Source organism: Notolepis coatsorum (assembly GCF_963971535.1).
Source record: "Notolepis coatsorum genome assembly, chromosome: 1".
Classification (NCBI taxonomy): Eukaryota; Metazoa; Chordata; class Actinopteri; order Aulopiformes; family Paralepididae; genus Notolepis; species Notolepis coatsorum.
In genome coordinates, this window is record NC_140165.1 from 232,383,439 (window position 1) to 232,405,813 (window position 22,375).

Below are 22,375 nucleotides of genomic sequence, written 5' to 3' on the forward strand. Positions count from 1 at the left end.
CGAGCCGTGGGAGATCTGCTTTTAATACAGAGAAGGTACAACATCGTCTTCTTCTTCTTGAACTTTAATATAATCACGGCATAATTCATTGCAGCATGAGAGACGAGACTCCATCACATCACCACGGAAACTGACTCAAGTTCAAGTTCAACTTTGTTTTATTTGTCACGTATAAAGTACAGTACATTACAGTGGAATTCTTTCTTCTGTATGAGCCCCCTGAGAATGTGCTTCATATAGTAAAAAAAAGTATAAACACTATACAAAATATACAATATACAAACTAAAGTACAAAATGCAAACAATGAGGTACAAAATGCTAACTTTTTTAATTGCAGAATGCTAAAATGAGGTATGGATGTAGTGCAAATATTTTTGTAATAGGTTTTGTCATTTGTTTTTTGTAATCGACTTTTTCTCCCCATTTTTCAATTTTTCTCCCATCCCAATTTCATATTATCCAATTCTTCCCTCCCCTGTCTCGAACGTTGCTAGACCATGCCTCCCACTGGTCGGCTGCAATGTGGACGAAGCCTTGCATCACGTGTCCCCTCCGGTACACGAGGAGGCAGCCGTCGCATCTTTTCACCTGTACAGCGCGATCTCTCAGTGGCGAGGAGTAACGCGTGGGAGGCTCACGCTGCCCCCGATACTTCCTGATTCTGCTGTACAGGCGCACCAACTGACCTGTAGGAGTCGCTGTCCACAACGTCCGATCCCCACCCACCGGCTTTCCCACCCCCTAATACTGCCAATTGTATTGGTATGAACGACCAGCCAAGCCGGAAGCAACGCCGAGAGCTGGGCTCGAACCCAGCATCTCCTGTGTTAGTGGCGAGCACCTTGCCCACTGCGCCACTTAGCCGCCCTTATCTATGACTTTATCTATCTATATTTTTGCCGGCAAGCTATTTGTTTATTGTGCCGCTTCCAATCACAATGGAGAGCTACAGTAGCTTGCGTACGTTCCATGGATCTGAGGTGTCGCCGGGCTAAATCAGACGAAGACACGCCCTATTCTCCCCTGTCGGCTCTATGAGAACTCCCTTTGGGCCACATGACATGACGGGTCTCCATTTCCCAGAAGCACTTTTGCATTGATTGCAACACGCTGCCGCTCCCTTTCCAGCCCGTGAGTTATCATTGGTGATTCACTAGAGACCAGGCATCTCATTTACCGTGTCCAATGGGCAGTTGATTTGGGGCTTGAGGTCCAATGAGGTTATGGTAAGAGGGTTGCCTGGCTCAGAGGGGCTTGTGGAAAAACACATGGTTTAGTCTTTTAAAAATAACTGGTGTTGGTTCATAACCTTTCCATGTAACCTTTCTTATGGTGAATAAGAAGTATGCATTACAAATGATTAGTCTGTATTTAACATTATACAACGGCATGCAAATTTCTCGATTCTGATTGGCCATTCACACGTCTTTATTGGCAACAATCCACGGTCCTGGGCTCAGGACCCGCCCACAACCGAATCACATAACCCTCCCCGGCTCACTCCGGGAGAAAACAAGATCGCGGACAACAAATGGTTATGTTGAAAGCACCATAACGACTAAATATGAAGCGATTCTGTCAAGGGGAATGTGTTAGTATTTTAAACAATGTTGGATGATGTAATTGATGGGTCTTGAGTCAATCTAGAACAAAAGAAAAATCGCGGTTTGATTGATAGATTAATTGATTGATTTAAATTTCTACTTCCTTCTTTCTACTGACTGCAGCGTTCTCTCTCACACTGTCCGACGCTGGCGTACCCACAAACACACACACACACACATACACACACACACACACACACACACACGCACACACACACACACACACACACACACACTCCTGTCTGCAACAGCGGGGGAGTCAGACTGAGAGAGAAGCAGCGCTGTTTTAAGTGAGCATGGTCTATTGAATTGATTGATTGGTTGATTGCTAATTTTATTACTGTACCCCTGGTTTCCAACTGGTTAAGTTTAGGCTAAAAGAAATAAATAAAAAAATAGGGCGAAGAAAACGTTTTTTTCCTATAGGGCAAAGAAAACGTTTTAATTTGTTTTACCTACTTTATATAGAAGCATCTAATAATGAAGTTCTATGGAAAGTAGGTCTGCATTCCCTTAACAATTGTGTGTATTGAGCCGTACTGTATTGTACCCATTCTGCATCTGGTAATAAAATGTTCAATCAATCATTCCAATAATACACAGTTGGATGTGTTAGTTGGTTGGATGCACTTCAAGCTGCTTCCACATGAGGCAACTTCTCTCAATCATTCCAATAATACACAGTTGGATGTGTTAGTTTGGTTGGATGCACTTCAAGCTGCTTCCACATGGAGGCAACTTGTCTTTTTTGTAGTTGTGGGAACTACTTTTTCTGGCGGATGGTTTTTTCAATAAATCTTCGATTAATGTGTGTTTATTGTATAGAAATAAGGTTGGATGAATCTGGCAGTTGTATAAAAGCTTTACACCACGTGCAGTCGTGGTTTGTGACCAATAAACCATGCCTAGGGGGGTCTAACGACCCTCGGCTGCGCCTCGGGCCTAACGACCACCCCTAGGCATGGTTTATTGGTCACAAACCACTCCTGCGTGTGATGTAATGCTTAATTAATATGTGTCCAATGATCAATCCATATAGGATCTTCTTCCTTGTTTCTCCTGCACTAATGCCTCTTTTAAGGCCATAGAAAGGCAAAATGGGACAGATGTATTGTAGTAACACTGACTGTGTGTGTGTGTGTGTGTGCGTGTGTGTGTGTGTGTGTGTGTGTGTGTGTGTGTAGCTGGCTCCAGAGAACACTCTTCTGTCCTTCCAGCGAGCTCTGCAGATGAACGTCACTGGGTTTGAGGCTGACGTGGCTATCAGGTACACACATACACACGCACACACGCACACAGAGACACTCACACACTCACACAGCCAGATCAATAGACTGGCCGAGTCAGACAAGCTCAGGGTCACCTGGTGTCACACTATACTGTTATCAGAACAGCATTGGGTTTCCCCCAAAATCATCTCAACACAATGGAACAAAGACGGCCTTAGTTCTACGATGTCCCAAACCAGGCTGCTGTCCCCAGGTCTCACAATTAGGATTAGAGTACTTGGCCAGCATGAGCGATACTGTGGCCCCCTCTTAGTCGTTTAGTTGGTTGATTTGCTCTTAGTCCATTCTTTGGTTGATTTGGTCTTAGGCCATTAGTTGGTTGATTTGGTCTTTGTGGATTAGTTGGTTGATTTGGTCTTAGTCCTTTAGTTGGTTTATTTGGTCTTAGTCGATTAGTTGGTTAATTTGGTCTTAGTCGATTAGCTGGTTGATTTGGTATTAGTTGATTAGCTGGTTGATTTGGACTTAAGTCGATTAGCTGGTTGATTTGGTCTTAGTCGATTAGCTGGTTGATTTGGTCTTAGTCGATTAGCTGGTTGATTTGATCTTAGTCTACCAAGATCTTTATGACAATGGCAGGGGGCGTTACTGTAATGTCTGTCCATCCATCCCATTCTCCGGTGAATGCAATATCTTAGGAACACCTTCAGGGAATTTCTTCAAATTTGGCACAAACGTCCACATGGACTTATGGCCGGTTATGGGAGGTGTCAATGAGTTCAGTACAGACTACTACTTTCACTGGTCTAGGTTGACCTGCCCTGCTTATGCTGAGTTAATTTATGGTTGGAGGTGGGAAGTCACAAGTGGGGAAACGTGTAATTTCCAACCTACATACGTTCAAGCTACAAAGTCGGAAAAACACAGATGCTGCCCAAAGGTCAGTGAATACCACGACCACAACACCAGAGGGAGCTCCACAAATCATGTTAAACCCAGATTCGGCTCAAACAAGGGACTAAACACGTTTAGCAATTATGCCACATCAATGTGGAATGCCCTACCCACAGCTGTAAAGGAATGTGAATCACTACCCACTTTCAAAACCACTTTCAAAGAGCACCTACGGGAGACTGCAATTCGAAACTGGCCCCTGTAAATGTCCTAACGCAACTCCCTCCAATGTACAATAAATGTCCTATTAAACCCAATAATACACAAGACCCTCTTCTTGGAAGTAAGGTTTCGTCGATAATCCAATGTACACTTACCCCCCACCCCACTCCACCTACCAACCTCCTACCTACCAACCTCCTCCAATGTACAGTTTCTTCGTCAAATGTATATACTCTCTTTTTTAGACTCTTCTTGTATCAAAAACAGTACTGTATTTGTAAATCTGGTATGTCATAAATGTATAGATGTAGCAGTACTGTGGGGGCGGCTAGGTGGCGCAGTGGACATTGCACTCGTCACCAACGCAAGAGACACCGGGTTCGAATCCGGCTGTCGGCGTTGCCTCCGGCTTGGGCCGGCCGTCATACTAACTCAATTGGCAGAGTTAGCGGGTGGAAGTCGATGGGTGGTAATCTGGACGCGTGAATACTTTCCCTAAGCCAGTTGTACTTTTGCGCGATCTGATTGGCCACTGACGTTTCTGGTCATGTGACATGTGCGCCAATCGTGGAACGGCAAGTTCTGCCACCGGTTAAGCTTAGGCACTCTTTCGAAGTTGGTTAAGGTTAGAGTTTGTCTTAGAGCAGGCCGATAGAACACCAGCCCTGATTCCAAACTCTAACCTTAACCAAATTCGAAAGTTGCCTAAGCTTAACCAGTGATAAACTAGGCGTTAGGTAGTTTGCAGGCTGTTAGACCCGGAAATAGGCGCATAACTTGCCATCCCACGATTGGCGCACATGTCACATGACCAGAAACGTCAGTGGCCAATCAGATCGCGCAAAAGTACAACTGGCTTAGGGAAAGTATTCGCGCAATCTGGACGTTGTGGACAGCGACTCCTACAGGTCGGTTGGGGGACACCTGCACAGCAGAGACAGGAAATAGTGGGGGTAGTGTGAGCCTCCCACACGTTACACCTCGCCAATGAGAGTCCGCGCTGGCAGGTGAAAAGATGTGACAGGCTGCCTCCTCGTGTACCGGAGGGGACACGTGATGCAAGGCTTCTATCCTCCCTACGACAGACCTGTGGGGGGCATATGCGAGCAACGTTCAAGACAGAGGAGGGGAGAATTGGAAAACGGCGAAATTGGGATGGGAGAAAATAAGGAGAAAAAGTTGATCAAAAAAATAATATGTACTGTATTTATCCAGTTGTTGTTTTTTTACCTTTGATTGACCTTAAAAAAACATAATTCCTTGTTTTGTATAGTTTGTATAGATTGTTGTGTATTGTTGTTTACAAATCTACGGTTGAGGAGCTGGAAAAAACAAGCATCTCACGTTTTTCTGAATGTATGTACATTTAAAACAGCTGTGACAATAAATTAAGAGCCAGGGCTGAAACACTGGAGAGATGATGAGCTAATTCACTTTGTGTCCGTAGAACAGCTACCCAACTCGCATCATGGTCCAGTGTTATAGTAGCTGGCCTGATTTTCAGGACTCGTGACTCAGACTTGGACTCGGACTCGAGCATTGACTGCATTCGGACTCGGAAGGTGCAGACGAGGACTTTGACTTGTTAATTGATAAATACAATTTTAATTGATAAACATAATTATTTTGTAATAGGCCCTAATCATTTGGCATAAGATATTGATGGCTAGTGCATTTGTTTGGCTATTGTGTCACAAAGTAAATAAACTCCCTTTTGAAATGGTGACCACTGTATCATTTATGAGCTTTTTGACTGCCAGAGTGGAGTGGACTCAGCCTTGATGACTCTGACTCGGACTAGGGTGATGGGGACTTGACTCTGGCTCGTCTTTGGTGATTCAGACTTGGATTCAGACTTGAAAACTGGGGACTCGAGACTCTACTCGGACTTGAGATTTAGTGACTCGACTACAACACTGTCATGGTCACTGTAGGAAGCAGTTTGCCGTACATCGATTATTTCTTTGGTTGCTGTACACATGGACTAGTAAGGAACCACCATTATACCAGTTGGTAATTTAAACCAGTTCGCCGAGGCATATAACCACTAGATGCTATTTCTAGTTTTATGTTGTTGTTTTTTCCATGCTATTTGCTATTTTGAGTTATTTCCTGAAGGATTATAAGCCCATCTCTGGTAAGCACTGCATTTAAAGAGGTTCCTCTGCATGATTGCATGACTGGGAAACAAAATTTTACAGATTCCTTGATTCAATCAACAAATCAATTAGTGGACAAAGTCCTATAGACTAGTATTGGACTCAGGATTTGTAGTCCTAGTGATAAACAGCCAGGCTAGCCCAGAGCAGAGCATCATACTAGACAGTTACCACAATCTATAACATGATGAGGGATGACGGGATGAGCTTGGAAAGCCACATACAGAGAGGAAGCATGGGGGGTGCATAGTGAACGTGTGTGTAGAGAGAATGTGTGTTTTTGCTGTAGGGGCTTGCTGAAGCTGTGGATTAGCATGAGACGAGTGTGGGTGAATGTCTCTGCTTGTGTGGGTGAATGTCTCTGCTTGTGTGGGTGAATGTCCCTGCTTGTGTGGGTGAATTTCCCTGCTTGTGTCCCTGCTTGCGTGGGTGAGAATGTCTCTGCTTGTGTCCCTGCTTGTGTGGGTGAATGTCTCTGCTTGTGTCCCTGCTTGTGTGGGTGAATGTCTCTGCTTGTGTCCCTGCTTGTGTGGGTGAGTGTCCCTGCTTGTGTGGGTGAGTGTCCCTGCTTGTGTGGGTGAGTGTCCCTGCTTGTGTGGGTGAGTGTCCCTGCTTGTGTGGGTGAGTGTCCCTGCTTGTGTGGGTGAGTGTCCCTGCTTGTGTGGGTGAGTGTCCCTGCTTGTGTGGGTGAGTGTCCCTGCTTGTGTGGGTGAATGTCCCTGCTTGTAACATGTATGGACGCCACCCTCTGTCTATAATATCCTCAGTAAATACTCTGAGGATACACAATATCTTATTGTGTTGTTTCTGTACTGTGTTGTGCAGTACAGTGCACGCAAGTTGTTGCCCCATGTGGCCGTAACAGAGATGGATGAGTGGTAAGTGAGCGCTGCTGACAGGTGGGCTCCTGACTAAGCTGACTAATTAGACCTGATGACAACCAGAGGCACAGCCAGGCTCCACTGGAGCAGACTGGACACAGACACACACACACACACACACACACACACACACACACACACACACACACACACACACACACACACACATAGACAGACGGACACACAAAGATACACACAAATATACACCTACACACAAATACACACACACAGATGCACTTCACACATACACACACACAAACACACAGATGCACTGCATACACACACATTATATACACACAAATACGCACACACACAGATGCATGACACACACACAGAGATGCACTTCGCACACATCTGACACATTCACATGTCACACTCACTCACTCTCTTTCTCTCACAGATACAAATAACACTGATACATTCACACACACACACACACACACACACACACACACACACACACACACACACACACACACACACACACACACAAACAGTGTGGCAGCATTGTTTTTGCAGCTATGAATTTGAATAACAAATGGTGTTTTGTTATTGCATGGATAACAAGCTGAGGGAGAACTCATGCCAGGGTGATTTTGTGTTTACAAGTACAAGAGAAACAACATCAAACGCCCCGCAATTGATCCCAAAAGTCTCCTCTGCTGCTGTTGTGACAGGATTCAAACACCGCTGGTCCCCCGGTGAGCGAGAGCGTGTGTGATTAATGTCCAAAAGATTAAATACGCTGTGTTGCTGTTCCCTCTCGTCGTTTACCAGTCAAGTGCAGCCAGTTTACTGCCTGTCGGATCTTTGTTGGAATGTCAAACAAATCAAACACGCTTACGTGATGCAAACAACAAGAAGCACTCATACATACGTATAACAGTGTTAACGTTATGGGAAATGCTCTTATAGTCTTCTCTAGAGTCAGACAAGAAGGTGGATACCAATTTCCTCTCAAATGCATGGAAGCGGATACGGACCACTAGCCTAGCCTTTTATGACGTGTTCTTGGCTCTGACTCCTTCTTGTCCTGCAGTCTGGACGGGGTGCCCTTCCTGATGCACGACGGCACCCTGCGCAGGACCACTGACGTGCAGAAGATCTTCCCAGAGAGACAGATGGACGACGCCTCCTTTTTCAACTGGACAGATCTGCACAGCCTCAACGCCGGCCAGTGGTTCCTCAAGGTACCTGTCTTTAAATGCAAAGCACATCCTGGACCAGAAATCTCACTCACTCACTCACTCACTCATGGAAATCCGTAGGTTCCCGGTTCGATTCCCGCTCCTCCCGGGCAGCGTGTCGAAGTGTCCTTAAGCAAGACAATTAACCCCTAACTGCTCCCGATGAGCAGGTTGGCACCTTGCACGGTTGCCTCCGCCGTCGTCGTATGAATGTGTGAGTGAATGGGTCAAATGTGAGGAACAAATTGTAAAGCGCTTTGGATAAAAGCTGCTATATAAATGCACCAATTGCACCGCTCATCATGCACCTTATTATTTAAAATATTCTGTTATATGTACAGTGTTATGTTTACATGTATGTATATTGTACTACGGTCTGTGGGAGCTCCCCTGAAATGTCGTTGTATACTTGTGTGCAATGACAATTAAAAGTCTATTCTCTATTCAATTACCATTTGCCATTTTAGCCACTCTGCCCCTAGTGGCGGCTCACAGGCATGGCACTTTGTGTAAGACCAGTTCAATGTATGCAAGAATGCTTGGCACCTATAGGGATGGCTAGTGTGACATCACAAATTACTTCCACTAGCATGTTTAGTCTAATGCGGCCAATGTAAACAGCAATGTTCTACAGCCCAGGAACCGGTCACCATTTTTACTGTGACATCCTACTTCGCTGACTTCTCAAAGTCTGTGAAAAAGGGTCTCAACTCCAAAAAATAAACATAGTAAAAAAAAAAAAAATGTAAACGGTAACTGAGGAAAGCGGTAGTAAGAGATTGTTTTGTTGACATCATTTCTATTGCTGCAACACAGGACACAGCACTGCACCATTTTATTGCCTTTGAATATCCCATCTGGAAGCAACAGGACACGGAAGTGGCGTTTTGGAATATGATGACGTAGCACCTAGCCATCCCTATAACCCTGTGGCTGTGTGTCCTTGTTTTCTCTTCATTTGAAAGGGGTTGAGATGGAGGCAGAGTCGGACACAGCAGGGCTCTCTGGCAGGAATTGATACTAGAATTTTCTTTTACAAAAACACATATGTCCAAACGATAAATACTACCACACTACATACAGAAGGTTAACCTGTGACATAGAGGGTCTGTATAGGTGCTTGTTTCTGTGCTGCATATTTTAGATCTAGACTTAATTCTGTGGTTCAGTATATAAACAAGGTTATGGCAGTCTCAGCTTTACAGGTAGGTTAACACTTTTTCTGCCACGCTTATATCCATCAATGTTTGATCACTGCCACCAGTCTAAGTCTATGGAGATGTTTACCTTCTTTGCAGGGCTATAACTTTTTAAATTGTATTGCTAAATTGACATTACTATGGCCCATTCAACATCGATTATCTATCGTTCAGGATGTAGGAACGTTTTACTTTTTCATTCATACAAAAATACCGTCTAGAATATAAATATGTTTTTATTGTTTTCTGCAGTAAATCCTAGAACGTGAGATATAGGCATAAATGCATATATACATTATCAAATGCCATTTGTTGCCGATACACGCTATATTAAAAATGTCAACTGTACATGGTCCTAAACGTTATGACTGATCATGCGCGGGTGAACGGAGGGGGGGGGGGGGGTCGTTTATAATTCCGTGATCGTCGTTAAATGATTTATGTAGTATGGGTGATATATAGATCAGAGCAGTTTGCATCGATAATAATAAACAAAAACGCTGAAACTCACTGCAGCCTCCTCTTATCGTTGGGCGATGATACTGGAGCAAACAGATCCCAGTTATGTGATGGGGATCGAGGCGATCCATTTTTTCCGGTTTGTATAATACTAATACACGCCAAAATCATGTCGATTATTGAGTTATGGCAGCGATCGCTACACATGGACGTGTGTCTTGAGTCCCGCAACGATAAGCGAGTGGCCGGACGGATTTCGGAGACGCACCGAGACCCAACCGTCCACTTCCGGTTTGGCAACTCGCCGATCATCCACCAGGTGGCAGTATTGAAGCGTTGCAGAGTTGTGCCGAGTCCCACAGCATCCCACAAGGCTCCGTGAGTGAAATATGAATACCATGGCGAAAATATGAAATATGATCAGAATAACGTCGTACGCCGTGATCTGGCAGAATTCGCATGAACTTGAAACCCATTGTATGACGTTATTAGCGGAGAAAGTGTTAAAGAACAGGTAGGTTAACTGCATGGAAGCGTTCATACATTGGATAAGGTTGTAGTTGAAAACGTTCCAATGCACCCAATTACATTAATTTTTTTATCTACTTTTTCTCCTCCTTTTTTCTGTGATTTTTCTCCCCAACCAAATTTACCTCTCGTGCCAATTCTCCCTCCCCTGTCCTGATCGTTGCTTGCATATGCCCCCCACTGGCCGGTTGTAGGGAGGATAGAAGCCTTGCATCACATGTCCCCTCCGATACATGTGGAGGCAGCCTGTCACATCTTTTCACCTGCCAGTGCGGACTCTCATTTGGCGAGGAGTAACATGTAGGAGGCTCACACTGCCCCCGCCATTTTCCTGACTTTGCTGTGCAGGCGCCCCAACCGACCTGTAGAAGTTGCTGTTCACAACGACCAGACTACCACCCTTCGACTTCCCACCCGCTAACTCTGCCAATTGAGTTAGTATGATGGCCGGCCCAAGCCGGTGGCAACGCCGACAGCCGGATTACCCAATTACATTCTTAAGGTATCTTAACAAGATATCTTAAGGTGAGAGAGGTCAAGGGACTCCATCATAATAGGGCTTGCCGATGTCTTTCCTCGTCAAAATGACGTGATTCTGGAGCATGATTTCATCAGTAACGTGGCATGGAATGGCTGGTACTGTGTGGATTCCTCAGGGTCTCTCATTTCATGTGGTATATCTTCACTCTAGCCTCCAAACTGAGCTGGCGAGAGCCACCGTAAGACAGTGATACGCTCGTCTTCAGAGGCTTCAAATCAAATGCGGTGTTAAGTGATATGACGAGTGACCTTGCGAGGCACTGAAATAGTTATCCAGACCGTGAGCTGCAGGTTGAGTATCACTACACTACATCACCTCTGGGCACATCGAGAGATGCTTTTATTTTTTATTTCTTATCAAAACATTGACATTTAGTCTGTGTTTTTGTGTGTGCAGATTAACTCTTTAACTCTGATTAAAACGTGATACTGCACTATATACACACACACACACCCCTCCCGACCTGGATAAATAGCACAGCCCATTGTGTTTTGTTCAAGTTTGAGAACATTTGGTACAAGATAAGTCTTTGGTGCAAGATACAGGCTTTGGTGCAAGATACAGTTGTCTTTGGTTTAAGATAGTCTTATTCTGTTTAAAATACAGACTTCTTTGGTGCAAGATACAGTCTTCTTTGGTTTAAGATACAAACGTATTTTCGTTGTACTGTACTTGTGCCATATAATGACAACACATTTGAATCTAACCTAAATTCACATATTGCTTTTGTTTTGTCTGAGACTGAATAAAGGCTGGAAAGATTCCTTTCCAGAATCTTGCATTTACAATTTTATATATATATATATATTATATAATTAATATTCATATGGTTGAGCTCGTCTTTATGCTATACCTTTTTCCATTGAAGCCGTCAGACTCTCATCCAGATAAATGCTAATTTTATTTTGATGCATTAAAGAACTCACTAAATCACTCAGAATCTCCGCCCCTAACAACCAGGGATGGACCTATATCACTTTTTCACCGGCGATTTCATTAGGTATCGGCTGATGGCGAGTACCGACCCGATCCATCACTTTTACTGAGCTGTATTTACAGTAGGGTCTTTGGACAAAATAATGATTGAGATGGAATCAATCCTTCCGCATTAGTGAGTTATAACACACTTCATTCCTGGCATGTTAGACATGTTTCTTGGAATCAGATTTGAATACCCTATTTTAGATTAGATTAGATTGGATTAGATTAAAATGTATTGTTATTATACAGCACAAGTACAGTACAACGAGAAGTTTGGCATCCAGCCAGAGTACAAATGTAACAGTAAAGTGCAATAGTAATATACAATGTACAGGTGATTAAACTGGGTATAAAATATACAAATTAGTACTACTGAGTATAGTGCTAATCAGATGTATGTACAGAGTTGTAGTATTAATATGTACAGTGATACAGGTATACAGACACTATGGTAGTAGTCATACTGGCCAGCAACATAACTAGTAAGAGTGGGTAAGGGATATGTATAGATATAGTATCTACAGACATGTAAAAAGGATTATGCAGGTATGTATAGACAGATATGGATAGATACTATATATATGGTAAGAATAAATGTATGTATACGGTATATACAGAATTAATGTACATGCTATCATACATGGTTATTGTCTATTTTATTATCTTCTACCGGTACTTATTTTATTTTTGTATTATTGCACAATTGAAGTGGGCATGGCCACCCGCATTTCACTGTATGCCCTGGTATGTATTTGACAAATAAACCTCTTGAATCTTGAAATCTTGGATCTATGTAGTTATGCAGGTGGATAAGTATCTGCGCATCTCTAACGGCAAGCTTCTCTCTGTCTCTCTCTCTCGCTCTCTCTCTCTCTCTCTCTCCCTCCCCCTCTCTATCTCTGCCCCTCTCCCCCCCCCTCTCTCTCTCTCTCTATCTGCCTCTCCCTCTCTGCATCTCTGCCTCTCTCTCTCTCCCTCTCTCTCTCTGCATCTCCCCCCCTCTCTCTCTGCATCTCTCTCTCCTACTCCCTCTCCATCTCCCTCTCCCCCTCGCTATCTGCCTCTCTCTCCCTCTCCCCCTCGCTCTCTGCCTCTCTCTCTCTGCCTCTCTCTCTCTCTCTCTCTCTCTCTCTCTCTCTCTCTCGCTCTCTCTCTCTCTGCCTCTTTCCTACTCCCCATCTCTCTCCCTCTCCCCCTCTCTCTCTCTCTCCCTCTCTCTCTCTCCCCCCCCCCCTATGTTCCAGGAAGACCCCTTCTGGGTGGTCAGTTCTCTGTCCCAGAGGGAGAGGCAGCTGATAGCGAACCAGAGCGTGTGCAGTCTGGAGCAGCTCCTGAAGCTGGCCGCGCCACACAACCACAGCGTGGTGTTCAGGCTGAGGAGGCCGCGGCCGGAGCACCCCTGTCACTACAGCTGGATCAACGACACCCTGGAGGCCGTGCACCAGGCGGGCGTTCCTCAGCACCTGGTGGGCTCCCTGCGGAGGAAACATTAAAACTCCTCCATCTTAACTTATAAGTAGCTTATGAGCTAATAAGAGCTTATGTTGAGTCTTTACGTGTTATTTCAGAAAGCAGTTGAAAGGAATCTGACAATGGGCTGAGAGTAGGGATGTTCGATATTGGCTTTTTCACCGATATCCGATATACCGATATTGTCCAACTCTTAATTTCTGATACCGATATCAACCAATACCGATATATGCAGAGTCCCCCCCCCCCCCCCCGACATATCTCTTGTCGTGGAATTAACGCAACATTATGCATACTTTTGACAATAAATTAAGTACGATTTTGTTCTTACTTGCTTGTATTAACATTTTAATTAAAAAATATATATATAATAATTAGTGCTGTCAGGCGATTAAAAAAAATAATCTAATTAATTACAGGATTTGTAATTAATTAATCGCATTTTAATCGCATTACCATTTTATGCCTCATATTCTATATTCTATAATCATATTTCAAATTGCATGTGTCCGGATGGCAGAATTCAGTACTGTATCTACAAAACCTTCTGTTTAATCATCTTCCATCTATTAATTTGCTTAGATTTTTCAGGTCTGGTCAATTTGAGCATGGTGTTATTCACAGTCAAAGATAAAAAAAAAATTATTGATATTCTCATTTGGTTCATTACAATTTACTCAAAATAAAATGTTCATTCAATCAATCACCGCGCAGATTGATTGATTGAATGAAAATGTTATTAACAGATTGCAGAATGGGTACAATACAGTACGGCTCAATACACACAATTGTTAAGGGAATGCAGACCAGAGAAAGACTTTCGTCTTGTTTACATCAGGGTCCCCCATTTTCAATTCATAATGAATTGTAAGTAAGGGTGCAACTTGCACCGTGCAATCCATTCTTTGTGGATCTAGCCCACAGTATTTCTGACACTGGGAATACATTCCCTGAGATTCATAGATGTCCCTAGAATCAGATACCAAGAACATGCAAATGGACCATATTAAAAAAAATCTGTAAATGTGTATTCTACATGCTTATGGAATGAATGAGATACAAAAAAAATATTATAAAAAAAAAAAAATGGAATTAATTTTGAGTTAATTTTCATAACGCGATTATTTGCTGTGTAATTAATTAATCTAATTAACGCGATAAACTGACAGCCCTAATAATAATGTAAACCGATACCGATAATTTCCGATATTACATTTGAATGCCAATATCGGACATCTAGTTGAGAGAATTAAAATGTGTGTCTGTGTGTGTGTCTATAGGTCCTGTGGACCCCAGACGAGGACAGGGCCCAGGTGAGGCGGGTGGCCCCTGGTCTGGTCCAGACCTCCGTGGAGAAACAGTCTCCTCAGAGCCTCCATCAACAGGGCATCAGCAGGCTGCTGCTCAGATACAACCAGGCTGGTGAGCAGGACGTCCGGTACGTATAGAGGCAGGCAGGCAGACACACACGCACACACACACACACACACACACACACACATATATATACATACACACACACACACATACACACATACATATATATATACATACACACACACATACACACATATATATACATACACATACACACACACACACACACACATATACATACACATACACACACACACACACACACACACACACACACACACACATTATATATACATACACATACACAGAGGCAGACAGTCAGGTCAGGTAAGCAACATGCAAGCGCACACAAATGCACACAGAGAAGCAGACAGTGAAGGCAAGTACACACTCATACAAACACACACACACACACACACACACACACACACACACACACACACACACACAAGCATACATATACACACAGTCACATTCACAGATCTAAAATCCCATATGTATACACTGCATTTATTAGCATTTAAAGGAACACAGCAAGATTATGGCAAATGCGCTTACCATTGAAGAGGGGTCATCCCTATGTTCCCCGGGTCCTATGTTCCCCGATTGATTGATTGATTGATTGACATTTTTATACATTTTTATTATTTTATTAATTATTAATGTCCGCCTTGTTTCGAACTGGTTAAGCTTAGGCCCTCTTTCGAAGTTGGTTAAGGTTAGAGTTTGGAATCAGGACTGGTGGTCTGACTATCTATCGCTACCGGGGAACATAGGACCCGGGGTACATAGACATGCTCCCATCGAAGATGGATACCAATTTTCTGTGTGCGTTGAGCTATCCGGCTGCAAGCTAGCCTAGCTTAGCACAAATTAATGGAAGCGGATACGGACCACAAGCCTAGTTGTTGGCCAAAGACACCTCTCCCAGAGTTTTAAGCTAAGTTAGCTGGTCCATATCCCCTTCCATTAATTTGTGCTAAGCTAGGCTAGCTTGCAGCCAGATAGCTTTCTACTGAACGCACAGGGAGGGAGGTATCTATCTTCTTCTGGAGACGGCAAACGCATTTCCATAATGTTGGCATGTTCCTGGATAGTTGTGATTTTTGGAAACCCAGCCCTATTTTTTTTTACTTACCATTAATGTTCTTGGTTGGTAAGAGTCCTTTCTCAGCACAATCCATGCTGTTAAAATAAGATATAATAATTCATTTATTTTGTATAGCACTTTTCAATGACCCAAAGTCTCTGACAATAGGCAAAAAACAAAGAAACAGAACCACAGGGAAACGGGGAACTATATGAATACACAAGAACATAAAACCACGAGTAACCGACAACAAATACAGGAGTCAGTAGGGGAGACAGTCGGGAAGTAAGTAAAGGAAACCGAGGGGGGGGGGGGGGGGGGGGGCAGGAGAGGAGAGAACGTAGGGCAGGGGAAAGGGGGTGGTAGGTTGGAGGAGGGTGGTTATGGGTAGGGAAGGTTGAATGCTAGGGAGAACAGGTAGGTTTTGAGTCGGGATTTGAAAGTGGAGAGTAAGGGAGAGTCTCTGATGGTCTGAGGGAGGGTGTTCCAGAGTCGGGGTGCAGCACGTGGGTCACCAAAACATTTTTATTTTGATGACGGTGAGGGAAGCAGTGGAAGAGGACCGGAGGGATCGGTTGGGGCGGTAAGGGAGAAGGAGGTCAGTCAGGTAGAGGGGGAGGGGCAGGCTATGGAGGGCTTTAAAGGTGAGTAGTAGTAATTTGAACTGTAGAGTGGAGGACAGGAGTGATGTGGTCCCGAGACCGGGTGAGCAGGCGAGCAGCAAAGCTCTGGAGTGTATGGAGGGAGCGGGAGGTGATGCAGGTGAGGAGGGAGTTGGAGTAGTCTAGGCGGGAGGAAATGAAGGCATGGATGAGGGATTCAGCAGCGGGGGGGGAGATGCAGTGTCTGATTTTGGCGATGTTGAGGAGGTGAAAGTATGAGGTTTTGATGACTGAGCGGATGTGGGGGTCAAATGAGAGGGTGGGATCCAGGATGACGCCGAGGTTGTGAACCAGGGGGGAGGGGGTGATGGTTGAGTCATTAATAGTGAGTGTGATGGGTCCGGATCTGCTGAGGGTGGATTTGGTGCAGATGAGGAATAGTTTATACATTTAATAAGCTAAGATATTATTTTATTGATCCCCTTGGGGACATTTTTGGAATCATAGCAGCATGGAGGAGGGGGGAGGGGAGGTATAGGCAGGGTAATAGTAGAAAGACACAAATATAGGGAATAAAATCTTATCTGAATATCGAAATATGAGAAGAAATAAACCATATAAACAATATAATTAACTCTGAATATAAAAATATGAGAGAAATAAACAGTATAAACAAAGGTTCATATGAGGGTCTGTAAGCCCCTGTGTGAGAAAGGACTCGGAACAACAATAACATCGGTAATCCCCTCAAAATCTGAACTATCCCTTTAAAACTGCATTGATTCATGCTGCAGTTATTTTCCTCTCAGGCTTTTTTTTGTAAAAAAAAAACATGTACAATTTGGTCCCCAGTGAGTTCTCTCGGAGCAACATCAGCGTCACCCTCTACACGGTGAACGAGCCCTGGCTCTACTCTGTGCTGTGGTGCAGCGGGGTCCCCTCGGTCTCCTCAGAGGCCCCCCAGATCCTCAAGAAGGTGACCTCCCCCGTCTGGCTCATGGTAAGGAGCTGCGCCTCATTACAGTCATACAGTCCTCTCTCAAACCCCGCCCTTTTTTCATCATCCTCCAATCACAACTGTTGAGATGGGTCAATAAAAAGAAGGGAACAGGAACAGTGACATTATGCTCCCAATTATTATTATTATATATATATATATATATTTCTTTAATATTTCTTTAACCGGGCAGGTCAATTAAGAACAAATTCTAATTTACAATGACAGCCTGGCGAGATGACAAAGGGGCCTCTCAAAGGGTAACCGGGAAAGGGGACAAAAAATTTAAACGATTAAATTAAATAGAAAAGAGACGATATCGCACAAGAGGGAGTGCCGTTATACTGAATAGCAGCACAGTTGTCATTCGGTTGTAATAATCACAGCCGTGCTGATATTAATTATAGCAGCACGACCTGGAGTGTGATATTGCTTTTATACAACAGTGCTACAACCGCCATTTATAAGCGACAACAGATTATGATCTGTTTGTTTATTTAATAATTTATTTAGCTCCACCAACAAATAGTTCCACAACTACGCTCTTGAACTTCGACCGTTGCCAGGCAACCTGAACACAAACATTTTCCTGCACAGCTGGCTACTCTGTTTAGTTAGGTCTACACACGTCACAACTGGCTAGTTACTTAATCTGGACGTTGTTGTGCAACCAGTGAAACAAGAGTCTGTTGACACACCTGATATTGATAACGACGGTTAATGCAGCCTAATTAGCAGTTATAAATTGAACCCCTGTGAGGCGGCGTGATACATATAGTTAAAGGTCCCAGTGCTGTTATACTGAATATCATGAATGTCTCTTGTCCAATCAAATGACTTGGTTGGAACTGTTGGGAGAATCCAATTGACCCGATCTCAAACCCCTCCCTCTTTTCTCGATCATCCAATCACTATTGAGTTGGTACAGGGTTTGTCTCTCAGAAAATGAACAGTGAGTTATTGTGGTTTAGTTTAATAATAATAAATAATGACTTGGATTTATATAGCGCTCTTCACTGACCCAGAGCGCTTCACAGAGTCCATTATTCGTTCATACACAGTCATACCGGTGGTGGTAAGCTACAATTGCAGCCAGAGCTGCCCTGAGGCAGACTCACGGAAGCGTGGCGAATAATCAACGCCTACGGCCCCTCCGACCACCACCAACATTCATTCACATGCATACACATTCATACGAGGCAAGTAGGTTAAGTGTCTTGCCCAAGGACACAACAGCAGTGGGATGGACATGGGCTTGAGCGGGATTCAAACCACCAACCCTTGGATCATTGGACAACCCGCTCTACCCCTGAGCCACGCCGCCCCACTAGTTTAGGTTAAGGTAATGTTTTATTTAACACTGGAAAGGCCAGGCTCTCTATGCCCGCGCTGCAGCTGGGACTGTCTAAACTCAGTGGAACACATGAACAAACTAATACTATTATATGCTGCTCAACTGTCCTCTCTTGACACTGAGTGTATTTCCATTACTGAGCCTGTTATAGCACGAGTTGTTATTCAGTCGTGATGTTAGCTCACTGAGGTGCCACAACACTCCGAATAACTCCTCTTTCATTCTGAAAGCCCAACTCCGATAGCGATTTTAAAACTATTTAACGTTGCGTCTAACGTTATATCATTAATACAAGGTGCAAATCCAGACAGCGATTGATCTCATTCAACTCCAAAAGCCAGCAACACCAATCTATGATGAAAACACCAATTCATGATGAAGCCAGAATTGTATCCACGGGACCCCGGCCCTTAGACTGGCCTAGACCTGTCGCAATTCTGATCACGTGTATTGTTTAACATTAATATTGTTTTGCAATCGCCATGGTTGTATTGATCGTAGACCAAATGATCACGTAAGCATCTGTCGATCACCATGATTTGCTAGTTAGTGTGTATATATCTTATGAGCACATCCAGGCTGTCGCATGACATGGGTGTATTTCGCCCAGAGGGAGAGTCAGAAAATAATGTGTTGGTTCCCTCTTGAGGCAGAGGGATGCAACAGGCATCAAATAATGTCAAAATTAAGGCGGCTGAGTGGCGCAGTGGGCAAGGAGATGCTGGTATCGAGCCCAGCTCTCTGCGTTGCTACCGGCTTGGCCGGTCGTCATACTAACACAATTGGCAGTGTTAGAGGGTGGGAAAGCCGGTGGGTGGGGATTGGACGTTGTGGACAGCGACTCCTACAGGTCGGTTGGGTGACGCCTGTACAGCGGAAACAGGAAGTATCAGGGGCAGCGTGAGCCTCCCACGCGTTACTCCTCGCCACTGAGAGTTCGAGCTGCTGCAGTGAAAAAATGCGACAGGCTGCCTCCTCGTGTACTGGAGGGGACACGTGATGCAAGGCTTCTGTCCTCACTACAGCCGACCAGTGGGAGGCATAGTCTAGCAACATTCAAGACAGGGGAGGGGAGAATTGGACATACGAAATTGGGATGGGAGAAAAATAGAAAAATAAGGAGAGAAAATTGATCAAAAATAATAATAATGTCAAAATTAAAGGTCATTCAAATGTACCAATTATTGTTTATAACAGACACTTTTGGGACTGTTTTATTTTTCAGGCAAGTGTCAATGTTTGATTGAATTTTTTATTGAGCAGAATTTAAAAGAGCAGCATACAGAAGCATACAATTGCAAGACTGTCAATAGGTCAGGCACAAAAAAACATAGTGTGTGTGCAGAGGTCAGTGCATGAAAATGTGTGTGAATGTATGCTTGTGTGCAAAATAAAACATGGAACATAAAAACATTACATTACCTTCACACAAGAATACAGTATAAGAACACTAAAATAACACTAAAATGACAGTAAATAATACTAATATAACTGTAAAATAACTGAGCTGAGCTACATGTACGTACGTGCCTGTCCTGGCTCTCCAGTAAAACAATAGACTACATCCAAGGATCGTCTAAAGGCTCTCCACACCCACGCTGTGGCACCCTGGTGCCCTTTTTCTGCCCAGTCCATGCAGAGTACTGCCGGCTCGGTGCCGGGCGCAGCATGGCGGTGTGTGTGTGTGTGTGTGGGGGGGGGGGGCATTATGGCACCTCATAGAGGACTCTGGCTGATACGGCATCTGCCACGCTGTCGTGTCTGTGGCACGGAGCTTCAGTCGCGTTTGGATGCCTGGACACTGTAGTCACTATATCAGCAGGCCTCTTTCTCCCCGAGGAGGGTAAGACATGTGAAGCGGCATAATTACCACTAGGGATCTGTGCTCCTATAGCTGAAGTAAACGTATCACGCTATGTTTCTCATTCCCACTGTATTTAATGCTGACCCAGTTTGGTCAATAATATACTGGGTCAATAATTTGACTGCATTATTTTTTTCTTTTATTACAGTCTTTTTGACGTATTGTCTGTAATACAATCCATGACCGTGTACTTTGGATTACAGTATACCTCCCAGCCCTAATTACCACCACATCTTAAGAAATGTATATCAGCGGTTCCTTTTTCTATGAAATATCAAGTGGCGAGTATGATTAAAGCATTAAAATGCATTATCCAACCTTGAATTAATGTGCAGGAAGGTTTTGGACATGGTCTTCATTCTCTAATCTCTTTGGTTCCACAGATCAGGTAGCAGTCATGATATCGGCTGCTGCTTTGAATTGTTCTGATACATACCACCACCTGGTGGCAGGTCCAGGAATAACCTTACAGTGTCATCAGAGGATAGCTCGAGTCTAACATGACTAACATGACTGTGTGTGTGTGTGCGTGTGTGTGCGCGCGCGTGTGTGTGTGTGTGATTCCAGAGACCAGATGCATACTGCCTGATGTGGGTGTGTGCAGACCTTGTCTCCTTTGTCATAATCATAGGAATATTCGTTTACCAGAAGTAAGTATGGATTTTTCAGTAGTGATTTTGAATTAAATAGGCATGTTTGTTTGGAGATGCTAATGCTCAACAGGTATACTATGGTATATAGGGGTGCAGCGCCACTATGTGTTCAAAAAAGGGGACAGCTTATACCTTACAGACTACTTTTGGAACTTTTGTTAGCTATTCTATTGAAATAATGTTTTTAAGTTGCAAGAAATTACAGAACATTTCTTTCTTTATTGCAAATGACTTTTGCCTCCCAGATGGGGGGCACAGACCCCCTCCGGACCACCCCCTAGTTGAGACTCTTGTTTGAAAATCCTTGGGAAAGCCCTGATAAATTATCGCTTCTCTGTAGCTCTCTTTCTCTCATTCTTGTACTAGGAATGTCTCTCTCTCTCTCTCTCTCTCTCTCTCTCTCTCTCTCTCTCTCTCTCTCTCTCTCTCTCTCTCTCTCTCTCTCTCTCTCTCTCTCTCTCTCTCTCGCTAATAGCTGCCAAACCTCGGCATGCCTAACACGTCTCAATCAAGGTTTCCTCCTCGCACTCACAGCGTCGTCTTGCTACCGTCTCCCCCACACAGCTGTGGTTTCCACCCTCAGGGGGTTAACACTTTGATCACCATGGTTAAATTCATAATTTACCATCCCTAGCCAGCTCTATTTGTCTATGGAGAAGTTCCCCTTCTTTGCAGGGCTATAACTTTTTTAATTCTATTGCTAAATTGACATTATTATGGCCCATTCAATGTCCTATATCCATTGTTCAGGGTGTAGCAACGTTATACTTTTTCATTCACATATTCATACTAAAATATGGTCTAAAGTATAAGTATGTTTTTATCGTTTTCTGCAGCTTTCTCCAGAACTTGATTTATAGCCCTAAATGCATTATATTGATGATCAAATACAGTTTGGTAGCGATCGGTGCCAGATGAAAAATTTCAACTGGAGGTACTTCTAGAAGTTACTATGTATCATCTGATATTGACCGGATGGGCAGGGGGTCGTTTATAATTCCGTGGGCAACGTTATATCATTTGTCTAGTGTGGGTGATATGATCATCAGATCAGTTAGTATAGAAGACGTTAGAAAATAACGT

General features: G+C 43.8%; 1 protein-coding gene across 2 annotated transcripts in view; it reads left to right on the forward strand.

The window, feature by feature from the left end:
• The window catches only part of gdpd5b (glycerophosphodiester phosphodiesterase domain containing 5b), a 167,248-nt gene that overhangs the window by 136,679 nt on the left and 8,194 nt on the right, over positions 1–22,375 (forward strand). For both annotated transcript variants that reach the window (XR_014620488.1, XM_084328922.1), the window contains exons 9-14: positions 2,790–2,872; positions 8,030–8,180; positions 13,130–13,351; positions 14,636–14,793; positions 17,277–17,424; positions 21,207–21,289. Coding sequence is in view for 1 of the 2 variants with exons in the window: in XM_084328922.1 (XP_084185048.1) it covers positions 2,790–2,872; positions 8,030–8,180; positions 13,130–13,351; positions 14,636–14,793; positions 17,277–17,424; positions 21,207–21,289 (845 nt within the window). In the remaining variant the exon portion in view is untranslated. The remainder of the gene's footprint in view (positions 1–2,789; positions 2,873–8,029; positions 8,181–13,129; positions 13,352–14,635; positions 14,794–17,276; positions 17,425–21,206; positions 21,290–22,375) is intronic.